At 41.8% G+C, this 26,572-nt stretch overlaps 1 protein-coding gene across 3 annotated transcripts in view; it reads right to left on the minus strand.

The window, feature by feature from the left end:
* The window catches only part of NCAPG2 (non-SMC condensin II complex subunit G2), a 71,895-nt gene that overhangs the window by 8,246 nt on the left and 37,077 nt on the right, over positions 1 to 26,572 (minus strand). For all 3 annotated transcript variants that reach the window (XM_001915105.5, XM_005613932.4, XM_023640123.2), the window contains exons 16-27: positions 25,588 to 25,761; positions 23,010 to 23,080; positions 21,790 to 21,943; positions 21,496 to 21,669; positions 20,039 to 20,155; positions 19,811 to 19,951; positions 19,276 to 19,375; positions 8,739 to 8,926; positions 6,750 to 6,890; positions 3,142 to 3,245; positions 2,265 to 2,365; positions 930 to 1,029 (exon numbers count right to left, since the gene is read on the minus strand). In XM_001915105.5, the coding sequence (XP_001915140.1) occupies positions 930 to 1,029; positions 2,265 to 2,365; positions 3,142 to 3,245; positions 6,750 to 6,890; positions 8,739 to 8,926; positions 19,276 to 19,375; positions 19,811 to 19,951; positions 20,039 to 20,155; positions 21,496 to 21,669; positions 21,790 to 21,943; positions 23,010 to 23,080; positions 25,588 to 25,761 (1,565 nt within the window). The remainder of the gene's footprint in view (positions 1 to 929; positions 1,030 to 2,264; positions 2,366 to 3,141; positions 3,246 to 6,749; positions 6,891 to 8,738; positions 8,927 to 19,275; positions 19,376 to 19,810; positions 19,952 to 20,038; positions 20,156 to 21,495; positions 21,670 to 21,789; positions 21,944 to 23,009; positions 23,081 to 25,587; positions 25,762 to 26,572) is intronic.

Raw genomic sequence — 26,572 nt, forward strand, 5'->3', positions numbered from 1 at the left:
AAAATTGTACAGCCTGGGGCCAGCCCCATGGCCGAGTGGTTAAGTTCGTGTGCTCTGCTTCGACAGCCCGGGGTTTCGCCAGTTCAGATCCTGGGCACAGACATGGCACCGCTCATCAGGCCATGCTGAGGCGGTGTCCCACATGTGACAACTAGAAGGACCCACAACTAAAATATACAACTATGTACTAGGGGAATTTGGGGAGAAAAAGCAGAAAAAAAAAACTGTACAGCCTGTCAAAAACAGTATATAACAGCAAAAACACTCGGTTAGAAAGCAGCCCAAAGAACACATTCCTGAGCAGCAGTCCCTGTGGCAGCAATGGCCCAGAAAGGAAGAAATGATACATGTTTATTCAGTCTCTGTAGGACCTTCCCATCCCCAGTGTGGACACTTGTGGACTGGGTAATTTCTCTTAGGAATGCCCAGGGAACCACCAAAGATAACCTGTCTACTTTTTTTTTTAAACATTTTATTTTTTTCCTTTTTCTCCCCAAAGCCCCCAGGTACACAGTTGCATAGTCTTCACTGTGGGTCCTTCTAGTTGTGGCATGTGGGATGCTGCCTCAGTGTGGCTTGATGAGCAGTGCCATGTCCGTGCCCAGGATTTGAACCAACGAAACACTGGGCCACCTGCAGCGAAGCGCGTGAACTTAACCACTCAGCCATGGGGCCAGCCACTAACCTATCTACTTTTAAAGCCATATAAGTTTGTATGCTGTTACTTTTGTAGTCCAGAATTTTGCAAATGATAGTTTTGCTTTGCAGACAGAATTAGGAAAGTAAATTAAACATATGCTCCAGGAGTTCTGCCAACAGAAATGTTTCTGTCCTCACAATCCCCTGGCTGTAGGAGCAGCAATGAAAACATGACCTCAAGTATACCTAAGTTTCCAGATCTTCAGACCTGGAGTGTATCTATGCTTTACCTTTCTATGCTATCCTCTTCCAAAGTAATTTCCATAAACGTCTTCAGTTTTCTGTGAACAGTGGCTGCAACATCCTTCACTTTTGAACTCTTATGTTTACCTATGAGAAAATTGTATTAAAGATAGAAAAAAGATTTATTACCACCACACAAAAGCAAACACACACTGCTATCAATGTGGGCAGTTTCAAAGGACTGAGCCTCCCCTCCCTTCCCTTTGAGTTAACCCCCCTAGCGACCTGTGGGATAGTAATCATCCCTTTACAGGGATGTGGGAAGATCAAACGAATGCTTATGAGAGCAACTCATCAGGCTTGAGGTGGAGTTCTAATGGACAGGATCCCAGAGCTCTGTCCATGCATCAGACGCCCACCTGTGCCTCCATCAGAAATGACAACTACATTTCAGAGTCATCATCTGTTTGGCAAATATTTAAGTACCTATTAAGTTCTAGGTCCTCATCAGCACCCTAACCTCCATCCTCACATCCTTCGTGTGGAGAATGTCCTCTAATCCTGCAGATCTCAACTCAGAGACAGCTCACACCCTCCATGTGGAGAATGTCCCTCATTCTCCAGATCTCAACTCAGGGGATACTCTTTTCTGAGTGAACAGAGTGGAAGCCTCTTCTGATGCCAAGCCTGGGTCAAACTGGCTACAAAGTAGCCATATAAATCTACAGACATACTACGCGCACACAGCCTTATGAGGAGAGCTTGTTTCAACAGGAGCACTCTCTATGTATCATATGTTACATCAGAAAGTAATTTCCACATTAGTAAAACTAAACAAAATAGAAATTAACAGTAGTCCACCTGCAAGGACATTACTATATTTTACACTGAGGTAAGCATTTTACACATTTCCCCTATTACTTTCCAGGACTTTTTCACCTAGCTGGGATATTCAGAATAGGCAAGGTTAAGGCTAATGCAAAACAGCAGACATACTAAATATTAACATGAAAACATATCGTTCGCAAAAATAAATTCAGATTTTTAAACATAACTAATACATGACAAATCACCAGAAATTCAATTCTGAGGCAGAGAGAGATGTGTAATGGGTCCAATGGGGAAGGGGGAAAGGTGGACACGAACTGATTAAGAAGCGTGAGCCAGCTGGTACACAAGGGCACAGGGTCAGCTAGGGAGAGGAAGCCAGGCAGACAGCATGTGTTCAGAGCCTGGGAGAGCACAGTGTGGAAAGACTGGGAGAGCCTGACTGGCAGGGGACTTGTCAAACATAGGAGCTCAGGTCCCAAACATTCCATGAAAGTTCTGGGCGAGACACATCCAGCAATATCCCAGACAATATGAGAGGAAATTTAACCAACCTTTATTAATCACCAAAATGATATACGTGACAGCTGTGAGACACACAATGCCTTCAATGTCATCCGAAGTAACACATGTCTTTAATTCATCTAAAAATGACCTGCAGAAATAGTAAACACCTGAAATTACTCTACAGTGTATATCCTAATACTTTATAGAAAAACAAACATAGCAAAGATTCATCAGCCACCACAAATTCTAGTTTTCAGGTAACATGGAAAGTTGGCTAAACAAACTCTTCCCATCCTTTCACTGTGAGTCTGCAAATCTTAAAGGTGAAACATAAAAAATCAGATGTTGCTAGAAAGAGAACAGGGCGCTCTGGCAACTGAAAAAAGCTAATCTTTATACCCACGAGGCACACAAAAAAGATTTACTATGTTATTGAAAGATAATGCACAGCTGCTTTTCAGAGCTTTCACTGAGCACGTCTGCAGCACTATTCCTTCTGTGACCCATCAGTCCTTCACACGCCCAACAAACTCTAGAATTTTACTCAAGTGACACACAGACAAGAGAAATGAGTGACAGCTGTGCGCTGAATGAAACTAGTCAAGTGTTTGGAAAGTATACGTAGTAAGGAGTATTCTGCTCCACGTTGACATTTGACACGTCTCCCTCTAACGGAATCTTAGTATGATAAGCATAACCAGACACTATTTGGGTGAATGTATTTTATAGAAAGTTAGAATTTCTCTTTGTATAATGCAAACACTTTTAATCATTGATAAAATGAGAGAAAATTCTATGGAATGTTTTTCTCATAGAAAAAAATGCACCTTTGAAAAATTGTGAGAGTAAAAGGAATAGAGCAAAAGCTACTGAGAGCTTACATCCACGATAAGAGTACCAGGACAGTAAAGAGAAAATGATTACCTGACCACATTCGGAGATTTTATTATTATTCCTATTAAACACCTTGAAAATGGTGGCAGGTCTGAAAGACACTCTGATGGGGTTAGCTCTTCTATATCAGAAACCTGAAAACAAAGGCAAATCAAGGATGAGAATGGGCTAATTACTTATTTTACACTGCTTTGTGTTTTCTTCAACACTTGAGCAGGGCTTCCCAGAAACTCGAAAGTTAATTTTATTGACTGGTGAAATGTCTATAATAATTATGACTTATCTATTATTATACACTGGGGTGTCTTATTCAGTTAGACAGAAGAAAAAAGAAAGACCTGTCACTCAACAAGCCTTTTGTCAAATAGCCTTAACTTGATATCATCGTCTGTAAATAATGTTTTTATACTAAGCAAATTTAACTAGTTATTCTTATTAGTCCAGATCACGTATTCTCAGTCTCAGCATTACTGACATTTTACACTGGATATTCCTCGTTGTGGGGTGTCCTGTGCACTGTGTGGTGTTGAGAAGCACCCCTCACCTCCATCCATCAGATCCCAGAAGTGAGAACCAGTAATGTTCCCAGACATTGCCAATGTCCTTTGGAGAAGCAGAATTGCCCATAGTGCAGTACCGCTGGTCTGGATCCACAAAGGGGTCTGACTTGATCTATGCCCTTTATTATCAACCTCACGAGTTTTTTTTTTTTTTTAAAGATTGGCACCTGTGCTAACATCTGTCGCCAATCTTCTTCTTCTTTTCTTCTTCTTCTCCCCAAAGCCCCCTAGTATGTACTTGTACATTCTGGGTGTGAGTGCCTCTGGCTGTGCTATGTGGGATGCTGCCTCAACATGGCCTGATGAGCAGTGCCAAGTCCGCACCCAGGATCCAAACCAGCGAAACCCTGGGCCGCAGAAGAGGAGCGCATGAACTTAACCACTTGGCCACAAGGTCGGCCCCAACCTCGTGAGTTTAAAGTCGTCTGTTCTTAGTGAACGAGCTCCACGTGCAAGTGGCTCCGTGAAGTCTAAGTCCAGAACTCCTGCTCCAGGAAGGGGCTTTTTTCCCCACTGTAATAGCTGAGGTGTGAATATGCCCACCACACCCTCATATCCTTCCACCACTATCTTTGCCTATTTCTTGGCTATCTTGGGAAATTTCACTCAGGCATGACTATAGCCAGCACTTAAACGTTCCTGTATTTCCTCTGCCAGAGTCATAACACCAATTTGGATATTAAAGTCAATCATCATTATTTATGATATAGCACTGTTTCTCATTAAAATGCTTTACATCTTAAATGTTGTAAATGCTTTTCTGACACAACAAGACAGATGATTATTGACTAGTTAAAATAAAAATGTATCTTGAGATTTTTGGCATATGCAGAAGCAAAGTCTATGACAGGAGCATAAGGGGTAGGAGACGCTAATGGAAAGAACATTGTTCTAGGAGTCTTACGATGCATGGGCACAGCAGCATTTCTGCAGGGAGCCTGTGGTGAGTGAAACACACGCTAACTTAATCCCTAGAGAAACCACTAAGTAAATTACACAACAGATAACATACAGTCAACAGAGAAGATATAATAGAACAGTACAAACACTTGATTCATCAAAAAGGCAGGAAAGGAAGAAAAGTCAGGGACTAAGAGAAAACAAACGTCCAAATGGTCAACTCAAACCCAAAGATACCAATAATTTCATGAAAATCAAATGGATTAGGCACCTCAACTAGAAGGCAGAGATTATAGGACTGGACAAAAAGAAAGACTCACCTATGTGGTGTTTATAAGAAACACAGGTTAAAAGCAAAAAGGTGAAAAAAGATACACTACGCAGACACGACACACCCCAGAGAAAGGACAGCATGATGGAAGCCTTAAGAGAGACCAAGAGACCTCTCAAAAGAACAAGATGGGCAGGGCACCAACAAGACGACAATCTTCAGTGCGCACGCACCTAGTGACAAAGCTCCCAGACACACAGAAAGAAAATCGACAGACCTAACCAAAAGAGACAAACCCTCCACGGAGCTAACTTTTTATTGATGGAACAAGCAGACAAAGAAAATAAGCAAGGATATAGAACAGAGGCAAGCAAATTTTTTCTGTAAAGTAGTAAAAATTTAAATAAAATAGTAAATATATTCAGCTTTATGGGCAAAACCGTCTGTCACAAAGAGTTGGCTGTGCTGTTGTAACACAAAGCAACTACAGAAAACACGTAAATGAACAGTGTGGCTGTGCTCCAACAGAACTTCATTTACAAACTGATAGCAGGCCAGGTTTGACCACAGGACATTAACTGATTTATTTATAGTTCTTAGCTGTGCAGCTCACTGGAGTAAATAAGTTCTAGTTCTTATTCTATGTATAATCTAGTGATTACTTTCCAAAACTAAATTCTATTAATGTTTTAGAATTTAGTTAACTTTTTTTATATTCATGATCTTATAATAGAAAATTTATATAACTTATATATATATATATACATTTGTATAATTCAATGATATTCCAGGTCAGATGCCATCTTTTCATTCTGAGAAAACCCATCATTACTTTTACTATCTTCTTAAGTCACTATTCCACACCCTCACTCAATACCATGAGGATTCCATATGGGGAAACAGCACTTTTTGTCCTGACTTGAATTATCCTCATGACTGTGTCGATCTTTAACCAAATAAAGTAGGCTACTGGTAGGGAAAGAGCTAGTCCTTTATAGAGCAGGGATAAATAAATTATCTGTTTAAATTCATAGCAGAAATTTAAATTCCCATGCTTAGAAATGAAAACAAAGAGTTATGCTGTAGAAGGTAGTCAAAGAGACATGAATACAGCCATGCGTCCTTAATGACAGGGACACATTCTGAGAAATGCATCATTAGGCGATGTCATCTCGTGCAAATATCATAGCATGTCCTTACACAAACCTAGATGGTATAGCCTACTACACAGCTAGGCTCTACGGTACTAATCTTATGGGACCACTGTCGTATATGTGGCAGTCACTGACCAAAATGTCACTATACGGCGTAATTGACTGTATCCCCAAATGCAATCCCAGGTAGTCTTCATCCTGCTCACCACTGACCACAAGTGCTTTCACTTTGTCAGGAGAGAGGAATCTTAAGAAATGTATCAACTCACTTAAACCTCTAAAAGATAGCAAAAAGAAACATTCACAACAGGAGAACTAGTTTGGCTTTAATCAAGAAGGACAACATCCTAGAGGCTGGCCTGTGGTGTAGTGGTTAAGTTGTGCGCCCCACTTTGGTGGCCGGAGGTTCACAGGTTAAGAACCCGGGCGTGGACCTAGCAGCACTCATTGAGCCACCCTGTGGTGGCATCCCACATAAAATAGAGGACGATTGGCACAAACGTTAGGTCAGCGACAATCTTCCTCTCACACACACAAAACAAGAATAACACCCTTAATGTATTTTCCCAATTACATGACTCTAAAATGCAAACTAGCTGTGAATGTGTGAAGTCCAGCCTCCATGAGGCAGATCACTCATAAACTTTGAGTTCTTAAAAAAATACTGAAAAAACATAAAAATGTGCCACTAGTAGAAAACAGCATCTTATACAATCAAAAGAGACACAGTAGTTTCAGGATCAGTAGATTCACCTTTCGTAGTCGGTGACTTATCTCCACCACAGAGGCAGCAATCAGAGTTGAAAGCACGCCCCGGTGAACAGGCGAGCCCACGTGCCAAGACTGAACGGTGGTTATAAACTCATGAAGAGGCGTCTGAACAGAATAAAGGAGCTACAAGAAAAAACATCAGTCGTTTTTAGTGGTTGTATATACAAAAAAAAGAGCACTTTAAGAATGAGTATTCCTACTGCCCTCCCTCAGGAGTCACTAATCTTATTTGTCCATTATCAGTGTCCACTCCCTTCTTTTCTGTTGGCGACTCAAATCTCTTAAACACCGTGGGTAGAAGAGAACAGAGAGGACTGAAGCCCACTGGGAATTATCTTTCCAACATTCTTTCTTAAAAGCAAAGGAAAATCCCTAAGAATAGAAGTATCAGTAATATTAATAAAGAAAAAAGAAAGAAAGATAAAGATAAAGAAATATCACTGACATTAAGAGAAGACATCAACTATGAGGCCATGTGTTCTGAATGAAGTTACATAGCCAATGGTGAGAAAATAAAAGATTTTGGCACAAATTACATTACATAAACAAATTACAGACGCTTGAACCAACTCATCCAAAAACTGAAACATTTCATATTAACTCAAATGTAAACTAGACTACAGAAAATACAGCCAACAAACTTCAATTATCTCTATCAGCGAAGAACAGAATAAAATTGAAAGTTTTCAATATTTCATAAACACTCTCCCATTTAAGCATTTAAAAATATCTTCACTAAAAAAGAATAGCTCATTCATGTTTTTAAACTACTACTTAGAAAGAATGGTCCTCTCTGATGACAATATGATTTTATGAGTAAAGCAAGTCTGGCACACGTGTCAACTCTTTTTACATGACTTGGTTACTCAATACCCCACTTCACGTCAGCTTTCAATCAGCAAAGGAACCACAGGCCCTTGCGGGTCCTTGCCCTAACCTTCCAAACAGCAGAAGGTTAACACGTGATGGGAGGGCAACCTGCAACAGAAAATAACATCTCATCTGGGCAAAGTCTTTGTCATTTACAAATAATCAAAATTAGCATTCTTGGGGCTGGCCTGGTGGGACAGTGGTTAAGTTCGCACATTCTGCTTCGGTGGCCAGGGGTCCCCCGGTTCAGATCCCAGGTGTGGACAGGGCACCGCTCATCAAGCCATGCTGTGGCAGGCGTCCCAAATATAAAGTAGAGGAAGATGGGTACAGATGTTAGCTCAGGACCAGTCTTCCTCAGCAAAAAGAGGAGGATTGGCAGCAGTTAGCTCAGGGCTAATCTTCCTTAAAAAAAAAAAACTTAGCCTTCTCAAAAGTACATTTTAGGGGCCGGCCCCGTGGCCAAGTGGTTAAGTTCGCACGTTCCGCTACAGTGGCCCAGGGTTTCGCTAGTTTGAATCCTGCGTGCAGTCATGGCACCGTTCATCAAGCCATGCTGAGGTGGCATCCCACATACCACAACTAGAAGGACCCACAACTAAGAATATACAACTATGTACCAGGGGGCTTTGGGGAGAAAAAGGAAAAAAAAAAAATCTTAAAAAAAAAAGTATATTTTATTTGGAAAATTCTGTTGAATAACAATTGAGCACTCACAAGACAATGCAATTCATTCTCTGCTTCCTCTCCTACTAGGAGGAGAAGTTCTCTCACCGCTGGCTGTTTACGTGAACTTGTGAACACCTGCCCCACGGCTGACAGTGGAAAGTGGGCTCTCGACCCTTCCTGGCCGCATGCCCCATGCAGGTAACCCCTTCTCTCTGAGTGCGCCACGCAATGCAGAAGGCTGCACACGCCGCCTGAAGAACGGCACGCGGCAATTTTCTCCTGCACTGCGCTGCACCTCACTCAACAGGCCAATGGCACAAGCAAGCGTTGGCTGGGCCTGCAGGTGAGTGGACACATACCACACACCCTAGTCCCTCAGGGAGCACTGCCCATCTAACGTCTAATGACCCCGTCCTATGAAGGTGCGAGTACCCGCAGGCCTTCTTCCGGTTGCTTCCTGAAGCTCCATGCCATGCATTCCAGCATCTTCTGAAATACTTTCTGGACCGTATCAAACAGGGTTGCAACTTCTTTGTCTGAATCTGTTTTCTGCATCAAGGAACTTCCAGTTACCTCTTTCAGAATGCCAAGAAGTAGTGAAACATAAAAGAATCCCTTCACTAGGAAAAAAAAATGCAAAAATCAGTTAACTAATTACACAATTTAGTTGAAATTAATATACATTTTTCACTTAACACATGTATCATGGTAATGTAAGAGACTGTCACCGGTAAGCCAATACCAGGTTGGTCAAACTAATATAAACTTTAACATCAACCAATCAATGTTGCTCTGTTGAAACAGAACACCAATGCCTTCGAGAACAGTAACAGCGTGCCTGATCAGCCCCTGGCACTGCACTCACCACACACGGACAGGGTGGTCCCTGAGCCCCAGTTAGAGAGCATGCCCTGTTTGCTTACATAATGTTGACCACCACACCAGCTCCACTATTACAGCCTGAGAGGGACAGCCCAGGAGCTTGCACAGTACGACTGAAGAACCTCAGGCCAACTCTGTTAAATTCCCGATACTCTACGGTTTATTGGTTGTCTTTTTCTTCCAAATCACCTCCTTTCCTGTGTTGCATTAATTCAGTAAAATGTCTTCCATGTGTGAGCATAATCCTACGTTCCATCTTGGAGATCCTGAATTTTCATCTTTGTTTCTATCCAAGCTTGCTTGTGAGTTAGGTTTTAAAAGCAGAAAGCGTGGTCTTGGCCCCCAGCAAGCTTCATGAGCACCCACCTGAGTTCTCATCCCTGGCCCCTCAGGCTGCACCACACTGACTAACCTCTAGGTCTGTGTACATGAGTGCCTCCCACTCAGATGGCAGGCCCTCCCATAGGGGCCATGCTGCATGACTTTCCTATACACGTGATAAGATATGCACTATATAAACTATACACATGTATATTTTCAAAATTCATCATATGAAAAAGCACAGAAATAATGTTCCTCACTAAAAGAGTATTATCTAGAGGGCCAGCCTGGTGGCGCACCAGTTAAGCTCACATGTTCCACTTTGGTGGCCCGAGATTCGCCAGTTTGGATCCCAGGTTCGAACCTACGCACCACTTGGTAAGCCATGCTGTAGCAGGCATCCCACATATAAAGTGGAGGAAGATGGGCATGGATGTTAGCTCAGGGCCACTCTTCCTCAGCAAAAAAGAGGAGGATTGATGACAGATGTTAACTCAGGGCTAATCTTCCTCAAAAAGAAAAAGAAAAAGATTATTATCTGGGTGATGAAGAGGTATGACCTCTTTGAACTTAGAATGGAATCACCTTACATAGGAAATGGACCTGGAGAAAGTATGCAAAGCACCTCAGTTTAGAAAACAGATCAATAAGATACAGTAAGCACTGCTTCAGAAAGAGGTAAGAAACTAAAGAAAAACCCAAATTTATCTGCTAAAACTAAGTAAAATAAAGAGACATGTTCCAGGGGAGATTACCTCTCAAAAGGTCGATGACACTGCCAGAGTCAACACAATTTTGTAAAATCTTTGCAAACAGATTAGAATCTTGTAAGAAACTAATTTCTTTAATCTAAAAGAAGGCAAAGGGGAGTGACGTCAGCAACATGGTGGTCTGAGCTCACCCGGGACTCTCTCCCCTCCAGATTACAACCAAAAAGAACAATTACTTTCCAACCAAAAAAAAAGGTCCTAATAACTGAAATCATCAGAGACCCACACCAGCCACATAGCGGAGGGCGGAGAGGCTGGAGCCGCCCTCGGAGGAGCTGGAAGGGGTAAGAGAGAACTTCACTCCCTCCCCTAGAGACCGGGATCGCTGCTGAGGGTGTGTGAAAGAGCAGGGGAAGGGGCCGCACATCCAGGGATCGACCAGGACTCCCACCACCTGTGCAGTGAAACCTTCTAACAGGGGAAAGGTTTCGTGTGGGGGAGCCCCAGCAAGCCAGGGCCCTGGGAGAAGAGACAGCAAGAGCTTATCCGAATCCAGGTCAGTGCGCAAGAGAAAGTGCCCCTCCTCCCCCAAACCGCGCTCACCACCATCACAGCTGAAAGCGGCAGGCCCAGAAAGCATGGCTCTCGACCCCCATCTACTGGTGACAGGCTGTAACTGCAAGTGAATAACAGCATCGTGAGCAAAAACCGCTCCTCTACCATCCAGCAATTTATAAAAGCTCCAGTCCACAACGAAAACAATGAAAACACAGAAGTAGGTCCTGAGGGCGTGGAAATAAGTAAACTAAGTGAAAATGAGTTCAGAATAGCTATCATCAAAACACTCAATGAGGTAAAGGGAAATATGGGGAGACAACTCAATGAGTTCTGGAGTTACTTCACGAGAGATTGAAACTACAAAAAAGAACCAATCAGAAATACTAGAGATGAAAATCACAATGGATCAGATAAAACAGAATACGGACTCCCTGAATGCCCGTGTAGACACCATAGAGGAGCAAATTAGCATAATCAAAGATAGACACGATGAATGGCTCCAGACAGAGGAAGAAAGACAACTAAGAATTAAAAAAACTGAAAAAAATCTCCGAGAAATAGCTGACTCAATGAGAAAATGCAACTTAAGAATCATTGGAATTCCTGAGTGCGTCAAAAAGGAAAATGGAGCAGAAAGGGTGCTCAATGAAATAATAGAAGAGAACTTCCCAAATCTAGGGATTGGGAGAGAAAGGTGTGTGGAGGAAGCTTTCAGATCTCCTAGATTTGTCAATGTAAAAACACCTACTGCAAGGCACATAGTAGTAAAAATGGCAAAAATGAACGACAAAGAAATACTCAGGGCAGCAAGGCAGAAGAAAATAACTTACAAAGGAACCCCTATCAGACTTTCAGCGGATTTCTCTACAGAAACCTTACAAGCTAGGAGAGATTGGAATGACGTATTCAAAACTTTAAAGGATAAAAATCATCAGCCAGGAATACTCTATCCAGCAAAAATATCCTTCAGATATGAGGGAGAAATTAAATCTTTTCCAGACAAACAAAAGGAAGGGACTTCATAGTCATAAGACCTCCACTACAAGAAATCCTCAAGAAGGTTCTTATACCTGAAATAAGAAAAAAAGGGAACGAGTGGTCACAAAACACAGAGTAGGGAGACAAATAGATAGAATAGGAATAGGAGAGCAAATATGCAACTACAGCATTAGGATAAAGGGAAGGAAATCACCAAAGCAAAGACAATCATCACTCTAACCACAAACTGACAGCACAAGTTGGAATAAGACATGGAAATACTAATTTAGGAGGGGAGGAGGAAAGGGACTGAAACAGTCTAGGCTAAGTAAGTAAGAGACCACCAGAAAATGGACTATGTTATACATGAGGTTCTGAATACAAACCTCAGGGTAGCCACTAAACTAAAAAACAGAACAGAGACACAAAACATAAATAAGGAAAAATCTAAGAAACCCAGCATAAGAAATTGCAGAAGTCAATGGACAGGCTAAAACACACAGGACGAGAAACAAAGAAAACACAGGAAAACCAGATAACGAGCGACAGAATGACAGCATTAAGCCCTCATGCATCAACACTCACCCTCAATGTAAACGGACTGAACTCTCCAATAAAAAGACACAGAGTGGCAAAATGGATTAAAGAGCAAGATCCAACAATTTGTTGCCTCCGGGAAACAAACCTCAGCTCCAAGGACAAACACAGGCTCAGAGTGAAGAGGTGGAAGACAATACTCCAAGCTAATAGCAAACAAAAGAAAGCAGGTGTCGCAATACTTATATCAGACAAAACAGACTTCAAGATAAGGCAGGTATAGAGAGACACAGGGGGCCAATATATAATGATCAAATGGATACTTCATCAAGAAGAAATAATGCTTATAAATATCTATGCGGCCAAGACAGGAGCACCAAAGTTCATAAAGCAACTATTAACAAAACTAAAAGAAGATATTAAAAATAACGCAATAATAGTAGGGGACCTCAACACCCCACTCACATCATTGGACAGATCATCCAGACAGAAAATCAACAAAGAAACAGTGGAGCTAAACAAAAAGCTAAAACAGTTGGACTTAATAGACATATATAGAACACTTCATCCAAAAACAGCAGAATACACATTCTTCTCAAGCGCGCATGGAACATTCACAAGGATAGACCATATGATGGGAAACAAGGCAAGCCTCTACAAATTTAAAAAACTTGAAATAATAACAAGCATCTTCTCCAATCATAATGCTGTAAAGCTAGAAATTAATTACAAGAAAAAAGCTGAGAAATGCACAAGGATTTGGAGACTAAATAATACACTATTGAACAAGCAATGGATCATTGAAGAAATTGAAGAAATCAAAAAATACCTGGAAACAAATGAAAATGATAACATGCCATACCAACTCATATGGGATGCAGCAAAAGATGTATTAAGAGGAAAATTCATCACAATACAGGCACATCTTAACAAACAAGAAAAATCCCAAATAAGCAATCTTAAACTACACCTAACTGAATTAGAGAAAGAAGAACAAAGCCCAAAGTCAGCAGAAGGAGAGAAGTAATAAAAATCAGAGCAGAAATAAATGCTATTGAAACAAAAAAGGCAGTAGAAAGGATCAATGAAACAAAGAGCTGGTTCTTTGAGAAGATAAATAAAATTGACAAATTCCTAGCCAGACTTACAAAGAAAAAAAGAGAGAAAGCTCAAATAAACAAAATCAGAATTGAAAGAGGAGAAATAACAACAGACTCTGAAGAAATACAAGAGATTATAAGAGAATACTACAAAAAACTATATGCCAACAAAATGGATAACCTAGAGGAAATGGATAAATTCTTGGACTCCTACAATCTCCCAAAGCTTAGTCAAGAAGAAGCAGACAATTTAAACAGACCAATCACAAGGAAAGAGATTGAAACAGCAATCAAAAGCATCCCAAAGAATAAAACCCCAGGACCAGATGGTTTTCCTGGGGAATTCTACCAAACTTTCAGAGAGGATTTAACACCTATCCTTTTCAAGCTATTCCAAAAAATTAGGGAGGATGAAACACTTCCTAACGTATTCTACGAGGCCAATATCATGCTGATACCAAAGCCTGACAAGGACAGCACAAAAAAGGAGAACTACAGGCCAATATCGCTGATGAACATAGATGCAAAAATTCTCCACAAAATTACAGCAACTCAAATTCAGCAATTCATCAAAAGGCTCATACATCATGATCAAGTGGGATTCATACCAGGGACACAGGGAAAGTTCAACATCCGCAAATCAATCAACGTGATACACCAACATCAACAAACTGAGGAATAAAAACCACATGATCATCTCAATAGATGTAGAGAAAGCATTTGACAAGACCCAACAGCCATTTATGATAAAAACTCTGAACAAAATGGGGATAGAAGGGAACTACCTCAACATCATAAAGGCCATATATGACAAACCCACAGCCCACATCATACTCAATGGGCAAAAACTGAGTGTCATCCCCCTGAAAACAGGAACGAGACAAGGATGCCCTCTATCACCACTCTTATTTAACACAGTACTGGAGGTCCTGGCCAGAGCAATTAGGCAAGAAGAAGGAATAAAAGGAATCCAAATAGGGAGGGAAGAAGTGAAACTCTCGCTGTTTGCAGACGACATGATCTTATATATAGAGAACCCCAAAGAATCCATTGGAAAACTTTTAGAAGTAATCAGCAACTACAGCAAAGTTGCAGGTATAAAATCAATTTACATAAATCAGTAGCATTTCTATACTCTAATAACGAACTAACAGAAAAAGAACTTAAGAACACAATACCATTCACAATCGCAACAAAAAGAATAAAATACCTCAGGGTGAATTTAACTAAGGAAGTGAAAGACTTATACAATGAAAATTACAAGGCTTTTCTGAAAGAAATGGATGATGACATAAAGAGATGGAAAGATATTCCAAATGTACATGGATTGGAAGAATAAACATAGTTAAAATGTCCATACTACCTAAAGCAATCTACAGATTCAATGCTATCCCAATCAGAATCCCAATGACATTCTTTACAGAAATTGAACAAAGAATCCTACAATTCATATGGGGCAACAAAAGACCCCGAATTGCTAAAGCAATCCTGAGAAAAAAGAACAAAGCTGGAGACATCACAATCCCTGACTTCAAAACATACTATGAAGCTACAGTAATCAAAACAGCATGATACTGGTAGAGAAACAGGTGCACAGATCAATGGAATAGAATTGAAAGCCCAGAAATAAAACCACACATCTATGGACAGCTTATCTTTGACAAAGGAGCTGAGGGCATACGATGGAGAAAAGAAAGTCTTTTCAACAAATGGTGCTGGGAAAACTGGAAAGCCACGTGTAAAAGAATGAAAATTGACCATTCTTTTTCACCATTCACCAAAATAAACTCAAAATGGATCAAAGACCTAAAGCTGAGACCTGAAACCATAAGGTTTCTAGAAGAAAATGTAGGCAGTACACTCTGTGACATCAGTATTAAAAGGATCTTTTCGGACACCATGTCTTTTCAGAGAAGGGAAACAATAGAAAGAATAAACAAATGGTACTTCATCAGACTAAAGAGCTTCTTCAAGGCAAAGGAAAACAGGATTAAAACAAAAAAACAACCCACTAACTGAGAAAAAATATTTGCAAGTAATACATCTGAGAAAGGCTTAATATCCATAATATATAAAGAACTCACACAACTCAACAACAAAAAATCAATCAGCCCCATCAAAAAATGGGTTGGAGACATGAACAGACATTTCTCCAAAGGAGAGATACAGATGGCCAATAGACACATGAAAAGGTGTTCATCATCGCTGATCATCAGGGAAATGCAAATCAAAACTACACTAAGATACCACCTTACACCCATTAGAATGACAAAAATATCTAAAACTAATAGTAACAAATGTTGGAGAGGTTGTGGAGAAAAAGGAACCCTCATACACTGCTGGTGGGAATGCAAACTGGTGCAGCCACTATGGAAAACAGTACGGAGATTACTCACAAAGTTAAAAATAGAACTACCATACGATCCAGCTATCCCGCTACTGGGTATCTATCCAAAGAACCTGAAGTCAACAATTCCAAAAGTCCTATGCACCTCCATGTTCACTGCAGCATTATTTACAATAGCCAAGACGTGGAAGCAACCTAAGTGCCCATCAACAGATGATTGGATAAAGAAGATGTGGTATATATATACAATGGAACACTACTCAGCTGTAAAACAGAACAAAATCGTCCCATTTGCAACAACATGGATGGACCTTGAGGGAATTATGTTAAGTGAAATAAGTCAGATAGAGAAGGACAATCTCTGTATGACTCCACTCATATGAGGAATTTAAACATGTGGACAAAGAGAACAGATCAGTGGATACCAGGGGAAAGGTGGGGTGGGGGGTGGGCACAAAGGGTGAAGGGGTGCACCTACAACACGACTGACAGACAATAATGTACAACTGAAATTTCACAAGATTGTAACCTATCATTAACTCAATAAAAAATAATAAAAAAATTTTAAAAAATTAAAAATAATAATAATAATAAAAGAAGGCAAAGGGACACACATTCTCCACATATGTGGGTGAGCAAGGAAATGCTGGGCTAAATCAAACACGAGCAGCACAGAGACTGATGTGCTGAAGCGTAAAGGACCCTGAAAAGAAGAGGGCCAGTCTTCTGACATCCATCCTCACAGTCATGGTTCATGGGGGAGAACCACACACTTAGTCAGTACTTTTAATTAGTGACAAAAACCTGGAAAGTTGAAAATTCTAATTCAAAGCTATTTCATTATGTTCAAGCAGTATGTGCCTTATAACCAAATATAGAGAGAGATAGTGGTTAAGTAAAACAGCACAAATTACTAAAGATGTATCAGAATTCATAGGAATGTACAGTAGAAGACATTGACTTTGGAAGTTATTACTTCTTGAGAGTGAATCAGCTCACAAACAGTTGCTGGGCTGGGAGAGATGTCAGTTTGACACTGATGGCGTGCTGGCTGCTAGGATTTTCCCAGCAGTTAATATCTCAGGCTATCACGTGTCTGCAAATGAGCAGAAGCTCACTAGCCCGGCCCAGGGCAGCAGTCACAGAGAACTAGCTCAGCGTACGAGCCTGTGGAGCGTCCTCCTTCTGGCTCAGACAGGCGCGTGCTCTGTCCCGGGAGTCCCTCCTGCCCAGCTCTCTCCAGCTCTACCAGGTGGCCGCGGTCTCCATCAATCTCCCTTTACCTTTTCATTGAAGGCAAAGTCCTATATTTACTGTAAGGTTTATTTATTAGAAATTTAACCTTCCTTTTTCATTGTACTCATTACTTCTTGCTAAGATGACCATGTACTAGCGCTGTCAATAAGTGTCACTGAGTATCTGCACAGTCATCTTTCCCAAAAGCCTCTGACTTTTAGTCCCTGATTTTGCAGAATGCATGGTGTTTTTTGAAACACACACACTGTGTTAGAGCAGAAACACCTGCATTTTTGTGAGCTTAGATTTTTACATTTGGGTTATGTGTGGGGACTCAGCTGTATTCAAGGACCTCTCTTCTGGAATATGCACTTCAGCATAGAAAACGCCATACTTAAATATTAATATAAATGCGACTGGCTTTAATTAAAACGCTTTATTAGGACTCTTTCAAGTAGAGCAAAAAGTCCAGTGATCAGTGGACTCTGGGTCTACCTAGCTAAATTGCTAAGTATAATCCTATTTGTGACAAGACTATAAAAAATGACCACACAGTTGATTCTTTCCTGGGAAATGCTGATTATTGGAAAGTATAAGTACAAAGATTGCTTCAGTTTGGTCAAAGATAAAGTCAATAGCTTAGGGCCTCATTTTGGGGGAAGAGACGCCTCTATACAATGAAACTAGTTACACTGAGATCGAAATTCTATTTAGCTCCCTGGAAAATGAATTTTATAAATACAAAAAATAGATTCAGTTCTTAGGAGAAAATAATTCCTAAATGATAAATGAAATTTAAATGATGCAAATTATTTTTAATGTTTCAATCATTAAGCTTAAGTTTAACCTGCTGTTTTCACAATAGAAAGTAAGAGTTATAAAGAGTTAAACAAAAGAAAGCTAGACTTTAAAACAAAATATTTGTTTTATTTAATACTTAGTCTTTGTGGATATTTTAAATAAATAATGTATAATCTTGCTTGTGAGTACAGATTAATTCAAGGGGATGTATACTCGAAACAGCAGAACAGAGTGGCCAGTACCCCAGCTCCAGCACAGCACAAGTACCAACCTCAGTGCCAGAAGCACGGAGAGAAAAACACGGCGGAAGTTGCTGACAAGAATCCTCTGGGGTCTGCATGACGAGACTGAAGACTCCAGATGACTAACTGTGAACTTAACTATTGACTCATTGAATCTAATTTTCAAAACTTAATGTTGAATTTGCTAGATTATATCATTTTCAATCTCTTCTAGTAAATATGTAGGCTTAAAGGAATTTAAATGTCAAATTTTCAAGTTTCCATAGATCTCAGAAAGAACCAAACATAGCGTGGGGATGTGTAGTAAGAACAACTCAGAAAATTTAGAAACAGCTCCATACAGCAATTCAGCTACCCCAGGGAGGCGGCAGGGTCAGGGTTGTGGGTCACAGCCCAGCAGGATACTTCTTAGCCAGTGTGACCAGAGGTGGAGGAGACACTCTGGACCATACCCCAACTCCTCCCGCCATCATGTGATAGGCTGTGAGAAGCTGGCCTGGGGACCCACGGGTAGGATGCTCCAGAACATCACACAGCCCAGCTCCAGTGGCCAGCCTGCCCAGACCACCTATAAGGAGGCAGACTTCTCACTCCCTCACTGAACACATTTCACTTAGCACCTAGTATGCAGCCAGCATGAGCACCATGGGATGAGTCCCAGGGCTGACCCTGTCACCCCTGTCCGTGGGGTAACACACACTTCCCAGGGGTTCTAGGGGGCATTGAACATCCCCTGACTTACCATCCCCAGTGTCCAGAGCAGATAAGAGAACTATTCTGTGAGCTTTGCCATACAGATGCCAGTGGGGAGCAGCAGAGAGGCAAGGGGCTGCCACTGCGCTAGCCTCCCACACGGCAAGTCCCCTGACAATCAAGCAAACTGCAAGGAGCAGAAGCCCAAGGCCCCGTCAGAAACTGGACTTCATCACATCCAATGCCAGAAACACCTGTGAACTTCCTGGCTGCAGGGTTCACAGGTTCAGATCCTGGGCACGGACCTAGAACTGCTCATCAAGCCACACTGTGGTGGCATCCCATATAAAATAGAGGAAGACTGGCACAGATCTTAGCTCAGCGATAATCCTCCTGAAGCACAAAGAGGAAGACTGGCAACAGATGTTAGCTCAGGACCAATCTACCTCATACATACACACACAAAAAAAGCAAGAGTGCTGACCAGAAAAGTAAGGGAGGGAGAGAGGAAGTGGTTTTGATTATTAATTGCTCTAAACTAGTCCTTTAATGAACGAAGTATACCTGTTTGCATGATTCCAAGACTCCACTGTAAAAGCTGTATCTGAAACTTACAATCGCCAAGGCCAACCATAACAACATCTTTACACACGGTCAGGTAGGTCTGTAAGAGACAGATGTGCTGATGTGATTTACCAACAAAGGCCACAGAAAGGGAAAAAAGGGAACAAATCCAGGCTTGCAAAGCCTCTCACATCTGATGTCCTACCAGTTATCTTACAAAGCAGATATTTTTATAAAGGATTCCCACAAAGACACATTAATTCTAATTTTTGTTTTGATAAGAAATCCAGAAACACATTTTACGTAATTCCATAAACATTACTGAACACTATTACATGGAATGTGTAAAATTACCTTAAAATTATGCAGTCTATACTTTGAGAAAAGATAAACTACAGATCTTTAAATGCCGCTGTAAGGATTTAAGAAGAGCAACATTACGTCTAAAGTTACAACTTTAAAACAGAAAATAAAATCTTGAAACACATCACAAACTTCGTAAATAAAAAGGTTTCTGCGTCTTAAGACTTCTAACCTGGATAATTTGCTGATAAACGACCCTATGAAGCTTCAGATATTCTTCTTCTTGATCTTGGATAAAAGATAAAACTTTGCTTTCTAACCAAAACCCAGTGTCTTCCAAAGGGGACAGGTAAACCTTTCCTTCTGAGCAGAACTGTCCAACAACAGAAAGATGAATTAGTACTAGGCCAGCCGTGCCAATGCGCTTCTTATTCTGATACAGAGCCAGGGACGGACGCACCTTGTGCTGAAGATGAATACTCAACCGACAATAGAGGCTGAAGGCTCGCAGGGCAGTTGCTTCATTAAAGTTGTGAGGTTTCACACCTGGCAATTGCAAAATTGATTCCAGATCCACCTGTAAAATAAAAAAATCTGTAGGCTGCGTTCTGACTGATAAGTCATGGCCAGGATGATCGGAAGCACCTGACAAAGCTGCGCTTCAAGAGGGACACGTGGAGCAACAGAGGTGATTCAGCAGCACAGCAAAGCCTTCTGAGAAGTCTGCAGTGTCTTCCCTTCCTCTCCCCTCAAGAACGTAACTTTAAGTTATTGCTTAAGGAGCTGTCAGGAGCGAGTATGTTAAAGCCTTTGCCCCTGGGGTAGGTTCTGGCCTGCTGGGGGTGAGAGGCCAGGTCTGCAAAGAAAGACGGTGCTGTTAGGACAGACCGACAACACAGAGAGAGAGGCAGTGCCTCCCAGGAACAGTCCCTCGCCACTCAGGCAGAGTGAGACCCTCCCGCCTGCCTGCAACTCCCTCATCTTGCACCCAGCAGGAGCAGCGTGAGTGTTTGGAAATGTGTGGGAGTGGGTTTGGCTGTCACAATGGAGGGGTGGGTGTCCCACCAGCATTGAATAGGTGACAATACCATTTGTGCCCCTGCTAGGAAAGCCTGACGGGAAATACATCCACCCTTTTCCCAGAACCCACAGGCAGCCCTACTTTCTACACCAGTGCAGCCGGTGCCCAGCTTAGTCCATGGGCAAAATCCCAGCGCTGCCCACCCCCACCTGGACATGAACGCTGGAGAGCCTTGAGGGAGCGCATGGCCAGGTACTGGGCTTGCCATCAGCCCCGCCACCTCCTCCCCTGAGTGCTGTGCACCTCTCCCCTTCAGACCTCCCTCCTCTCCCACCTGGTGCCCGGCGCTGGTGCACCGGAGGCTCTGCCACTGGCACAACCAAGCTCAGCAGCACTAACAGGCTGTTTCTGAGGCCTGGCCCTGGAGGAGATGGCCAGAGAGCCAGGAAGGAGAGGAGGAAAATGGTGAATTCACAGGAATGCTCCACCGATTCCTAGAAAAGCCTGCCAAGGACTGAGGGGAAATCAGGATTCCCACGACAATGGGCAGGAGCAGAGCAACAGAGCTTGAGGGTGACAGGAAGTCTTCCTGCAGACCCGTGTTCACAAAAACAGGGTTATTCGCAGGAGTCAGCCTTGACAAAACACTGGGCTCTGAACACCACTTGGCTGAAAGGCCTGGAAATTGTGACCTAGTCCCCATCTTGCCACCCAGTTAGTCACCTGAGTTTGATGTCCTCGCCTGTACACTGGAGGAAGGGGCCAGATAACACAACTCCTTTCCCGCTGGAAAAATTTATACTACAAATATGAAAAATTTAATCTTACTTTATCACTCCTATGACTCATGGAATCACTCAACGTTCACAGGGCCTGTATTTGTTCTAGAAAGTTACCTTGGACGTTTCAAGTGCTTTCAAAAGATGGTTAAGCTTCTTTCGGGGAGCCGATAGCAGGCACTCTCGATTCTCCGGATGGGTCAGCAGATACTCTATGTAAACCAACGCCAATTCGGGTTTGACTGGGCGTGTATCACGGATTTGCACTTTACGTTTAGACACTGAGTTACTCTGAAAGAACAGAGAGCAGTAAACTGATAAATAAAACATATGTTTCCGGGAAACCATGCAGATTTCTAATACAGAGTTATCCTCATTCAGCAAATTTAAAGAAACATGATACAAATATACCTTACTCTGGGGCTGCTCATCTGGCAGCCAGTCACAGATGAGTTCCAGAATGTGTCCCACTTGTCCCCAGGAGCAGAGACAGTCTAACAAAGTGCAGTAGCTCTTGTCTGCTGCTCCTTCCTCTTGGTTTCTTAACGTGGAAATCACACCACAGCTGAAAATGTCAAATACACAAAATCAGATCTCATATTTCAATAACAATTTCCCACTTTTCTAAAAGGTGAGGAAAATAAAGAAGCCAAAAATTGAGGGTACTTAAGCCCTTCCTATCACAGGAACTCTTGGACATTCTCTGCTGCAGAATAATTATATTGTTTTCTCACAATTACTACAGGAGATAAGTTTCAATACAAAATACTGAATTTGAAAGCAGCTTTAGGAATATTAGACTCAACACAGTCCAGACATACCAACATAGGTATTAAGTTATCAAGAACACATCAGTCACATAAAACCCCCAGCCTTTCATATCTGTGTCACCTCTGTCAGACTCTAGAGCAAAGAACCCTAATTTTGGAGGAATAATTTTTGTTTAGCATCAAAACATCCATTTTTCATAATATGAATAAAAATAAGTAATTTTTACTGAGATAATAACCAACACTCGAGCAACATCGTCCAAAAAAACATATAATGCAAGCCACAAAAGCAGGCCATGTAAGTCATTTTTAATTTTCTAGTAGCCACATTTAAAAAAGCAAAGAGAGACAGGTAAAATTAATTTCAATAATATATCTTATTTAACCCAATCTATCCACAACATCATTTTAAGATGTAATCAACATAGAAAACTACTAATGAGATACTTTACATTCTTCTTTTCACACCAAGTCTCGGTGTGTGCATTCTGCACTCACAGCACCTCTCAACCCAGAGAGCCATGTTCCAGCCGTCAGAGCCACATGCAGCCCACGGCTCCATGGCGGATAACAGCTTCAGAGTCTCATCACATCGGGCTTTACAAATAGCCCAGACGTTACAGCTCAGAGACTGTTTTAGTGCCACGTAGTCTCCTCCTACCTTCCTTAGCACTCCAGAGCCACCAGAAATTGCACCCGGCTATTTTCCCTGCCACAGGGAGAGGGAGACAGGAGGGAGGAAGTGGCTTTGGACTTGGAACTGAGGTGTGACAGTCTGCTGAATCTGACATTCATCTGACACCTAAGCACAATGACGCAGGATTCCCACCTCACTGCTGTCCTGAAAAGCAGAGAGAATACCTGAATGCAGGCACAGCAGAAGCAGGCATGAAGGACATCAGCATGAACAAAGGGATCTTACACCGATCATCCTAAAAGCATAAAAAGAAAACAAAACAAAAGGGTATTTAAACACGATGACGTTTTGAAAGCCTGTTCATAAAGCTTCCCAATAACCTATTTTCAAAGTCACTCAGTAGGAACTAGAGTAATCCTCCCAATGCTCAACAGGAAAACTTACACCTATTGGTAAACTTCACATTTGAGACGTATTCTCAACGTTTTATATGATATTCCACGACTTTGTGTGATGCATTAATTTTTCCAGATATTTATTAAGCACCTACTGTGTACCAGGCACCAATCTAGATCCTGGGGATACATCAGTACCCAGAATAGACAAAATTCCTTGTGTCAAGGCACTAACGTCTATTGTAAAAATACTGATGAAAGGAAAAAAATTAACTCTACACACTTGGTATCCTGAACATAAATCTCAAGAGAATGAAACTAGTCAAAGAAAAAATTTTAAATAAAATAATGAGAATATCTTTAGGAAGACGGCAGTTTAATGGAAAATGTACAGACTTTGGAGCTACTTTGCCAAATCCAAGTCCAATCAGATTCCACAAGCTAACTAGCTGGAACACAGAGCAAAGAGGTTGGAGTCTCTGAGTCTCAGTTTCCTCCTCTGCAAAACGGGAAAGAGTTATTAGGAGAACTGAGTGAGGTAAACCACATCAGAACCAATGACAGTACCTAGTACATGGTAGTGCTGAAAAACTGTAGCTACATTATTATTATTACAACAATAAAGCAAACAGTAGACCAGACTCAATCAAGAACACTCAATAAAAAATATCCTTGGGGCTGGCCCCGTGGCTGAGTGGTTGAGTTCGTGCGCTCCGCTGCCGGCAGCCCAGTGTTTCATTGGTTCGAATCCTGGGCGCGGACATGGCACTGCTCATCAAACCACGCTGAGGCAGCGTCCCACATGCCACAGCTGGAGGGACCCACAACAAAGAATATACAACTATGTACTGGGGGGCTTTGGGGAGAAAAAGGAAAAAAAATTTTAAAAATCTTAAAAAAAAAAAAATATCCTTGGGGCTGGCCCCATGGTGTAGTGGTTAGATTCGGCGCACTCCACTTTGGCGGCCTGGGTTCATGGGCTCAGATCCCAGGCACAGACCTACACCACTTGTCAGCCATGCTGTGGTGGTAACCCACATATAAAATAGAAGAAGACTGGCACAGGTGTTAGCTCAGGGCAAATCTTCCTCAGCAAAAAAAAAAAAAAACAAAAAGAAAACAAAGCAAAACAATATCCTTGTTTGGTTGGGAGAATGAGGGATGGTGAATTCTAAAAGAAAAAGAAATAACAATTTCCCTGAAAATATACATGAAACAGAAATAGGAGCAACATCAAAATCTGATCTGTAATTAATATGCATTCAGTTAGAATAAACCCACCCTTACCCCTAACTCCTAACAAAAAAGGAAAATATTTTCTTAATGTTACAGAATTACACTGGTAATTGCTGCTGATTCCACTCTATGTGCGGGTTATAGATTGTATATTCACTTATTGGATGACCACAATATTCTCAGCTACTGAGGGGAGAGAGGCTCTCTTGCCAGAATCATTTGGAACTAACTGAATTAATTAACGGCCTTCCTGGGCTTCCTGGACATCCCCAGGCCACACTGCTCATTTGCCATCTCATCCAGTGTCCTATGGGCTTCTGTGTATATCTTCTGAGATTTCTGATAGTGCTGGTTTCTCACCCCAGTGTAATTATTTTGAGCTTTTCAAATGCCCTAGTAACTTCGGCAACCTAGATTTACTTTCATGGGCAGCTCACGTTTGTATTTTAGAGGCAGAATGAAGCTCAGAGATGCGACAGTCACAGAAATACAGCTCAGAAAAGCTAAGAGGTCCCAGGACACATAAGCAGTTGTAGAAGAGCCAAGAGTAACATTTACCGAAAGAAGGGTGGTTCATAAGACCTATGATCTTTCTATACTTAAACCATGCTCTCTTCATAATTGGGAACAAATTTGCATTTTTAGCTATCAGTCTTATTTTTGTTTTTGAAATATAAATTTCCTTCAGAAGTAAGAAGTCAAGGAATGAGAAGGTTTCCTTCATCCAAACAGAAGTCACACACCTGGGTCTGTCTGTCCCAAGAACGCAGACACAACTCAGATACGTCAGAAACATGTTAGCTTACAGTGTGTTGCCAAATGCCTAAAACTGCCCCAAAACTTCGGTGCTAGTGTATCTTGATGTCCACAGACTCCTCTTTCTCAATTCCCAGCAAGTGAGACTGGATTCTAAAATCGTGTCCCAGACTATTAGAGACAGAAAACCTGAGAGCTCGCCCAACACTTCCCTGGGTGCTGGGACAGGACCCTGAAAGAGCCATGTCCCCGATCCTTGAGAAGGGCGAGGCTGGCTGGCCTGCAGGGCGAGTGCCGGCTCAGCCTCTCCTGCCACAGACGAGGAGCCAGGCACAGAGAGGAAAGAGTGCGGGTACTTCTGCAAACTGCACGGTGCCATCTCACCAAGCCTGCTGACAAGCGCGGCCAGCCTTACCTTGAACACTTCCAGGTACTCAGGGAGCACAGAGGCAAACTTGTTAATGGTGTAAACTCTGGCCTCTTTATTGTTTTCCATACTTCTGTGAATGCTCTTCCATAGAATCACAACGATTTCTAATAAACCTGCCATGGATGCAACATCGCTTACTGACAGTGTTTTGTCCAGAACCTAAGACACAAATAATTTTATTGTGAAAGAATCAAACCATAACAAGTATTAAGATAACAGCATATCCCAGAATTCCAGGCCTAAGGCAGAAATGTAAAGGATATCAAGTCTCTTTTCAAGTCGTAAAATGACTTTATTCTCTATTTGAGAATCTCTATTAGAGGTAAACCTGTTCTTAAAGCCCACTCAAGAAATAAATTCTAAATTAACCCTATATCCTTTCAATAAACAGTTTATCTGAATTAAAAATCCTCTAAAAATCAACATGTATAAACCACAAGATACAGCTTCTGATTTGTTAAAAGATGTCACTTCTCACCACAAACCTCAATATGAACAGACTGATGGGGGAAGGGAAGGGCTCTAAAACCTAATATATTTAAATGTGATTACTGCTGAGACTCAGCTACAACTCCACCCATCAGACCACACTGGATGTACCTCTGGCCAGCCACCGCCATCCTCCAGGGCTTGTGGGGTATGATCCCCAGACTCTGGTGTAATGACTGACGATGATCAACTCCCACTCAATCATGGGCTTCTTTGGTTTGTTCTAAAATAATAGACGGATTTACATTTTCTGCACTCGTGGTGGCAGTGAGCAATAACTACTGCTATGTTCTGCGTGTTCAGTTTAAACCACAAGTGTGCTCTCACAAACTCCTCTTCTCCTCCACAGAGCCAGAGACCCACACTGCCACCACCGCAGGCTGCGCTCGGACGTGACCAGCTCAGATCCACACTGATGGGCTCTGCTAACGAGCCCTGTGGTGTGACTGTAACAAAGAGTCTGATAACCTGCAAATACCAA

Source organism: Equus caballus, chromosome 4 (genome assembly GCF_041296265.1).
Source record: "Equus caballus isolate H_3958 breed thoroughbred chromosome 4, TB-T2T, whole genome shotgun sequence".
Taxonomy (NCBI): Eukaryota; Metazoa; Chordata; class Mammalia; order Perissodactyla; family Equidae; genus Equus; species Equus caballus.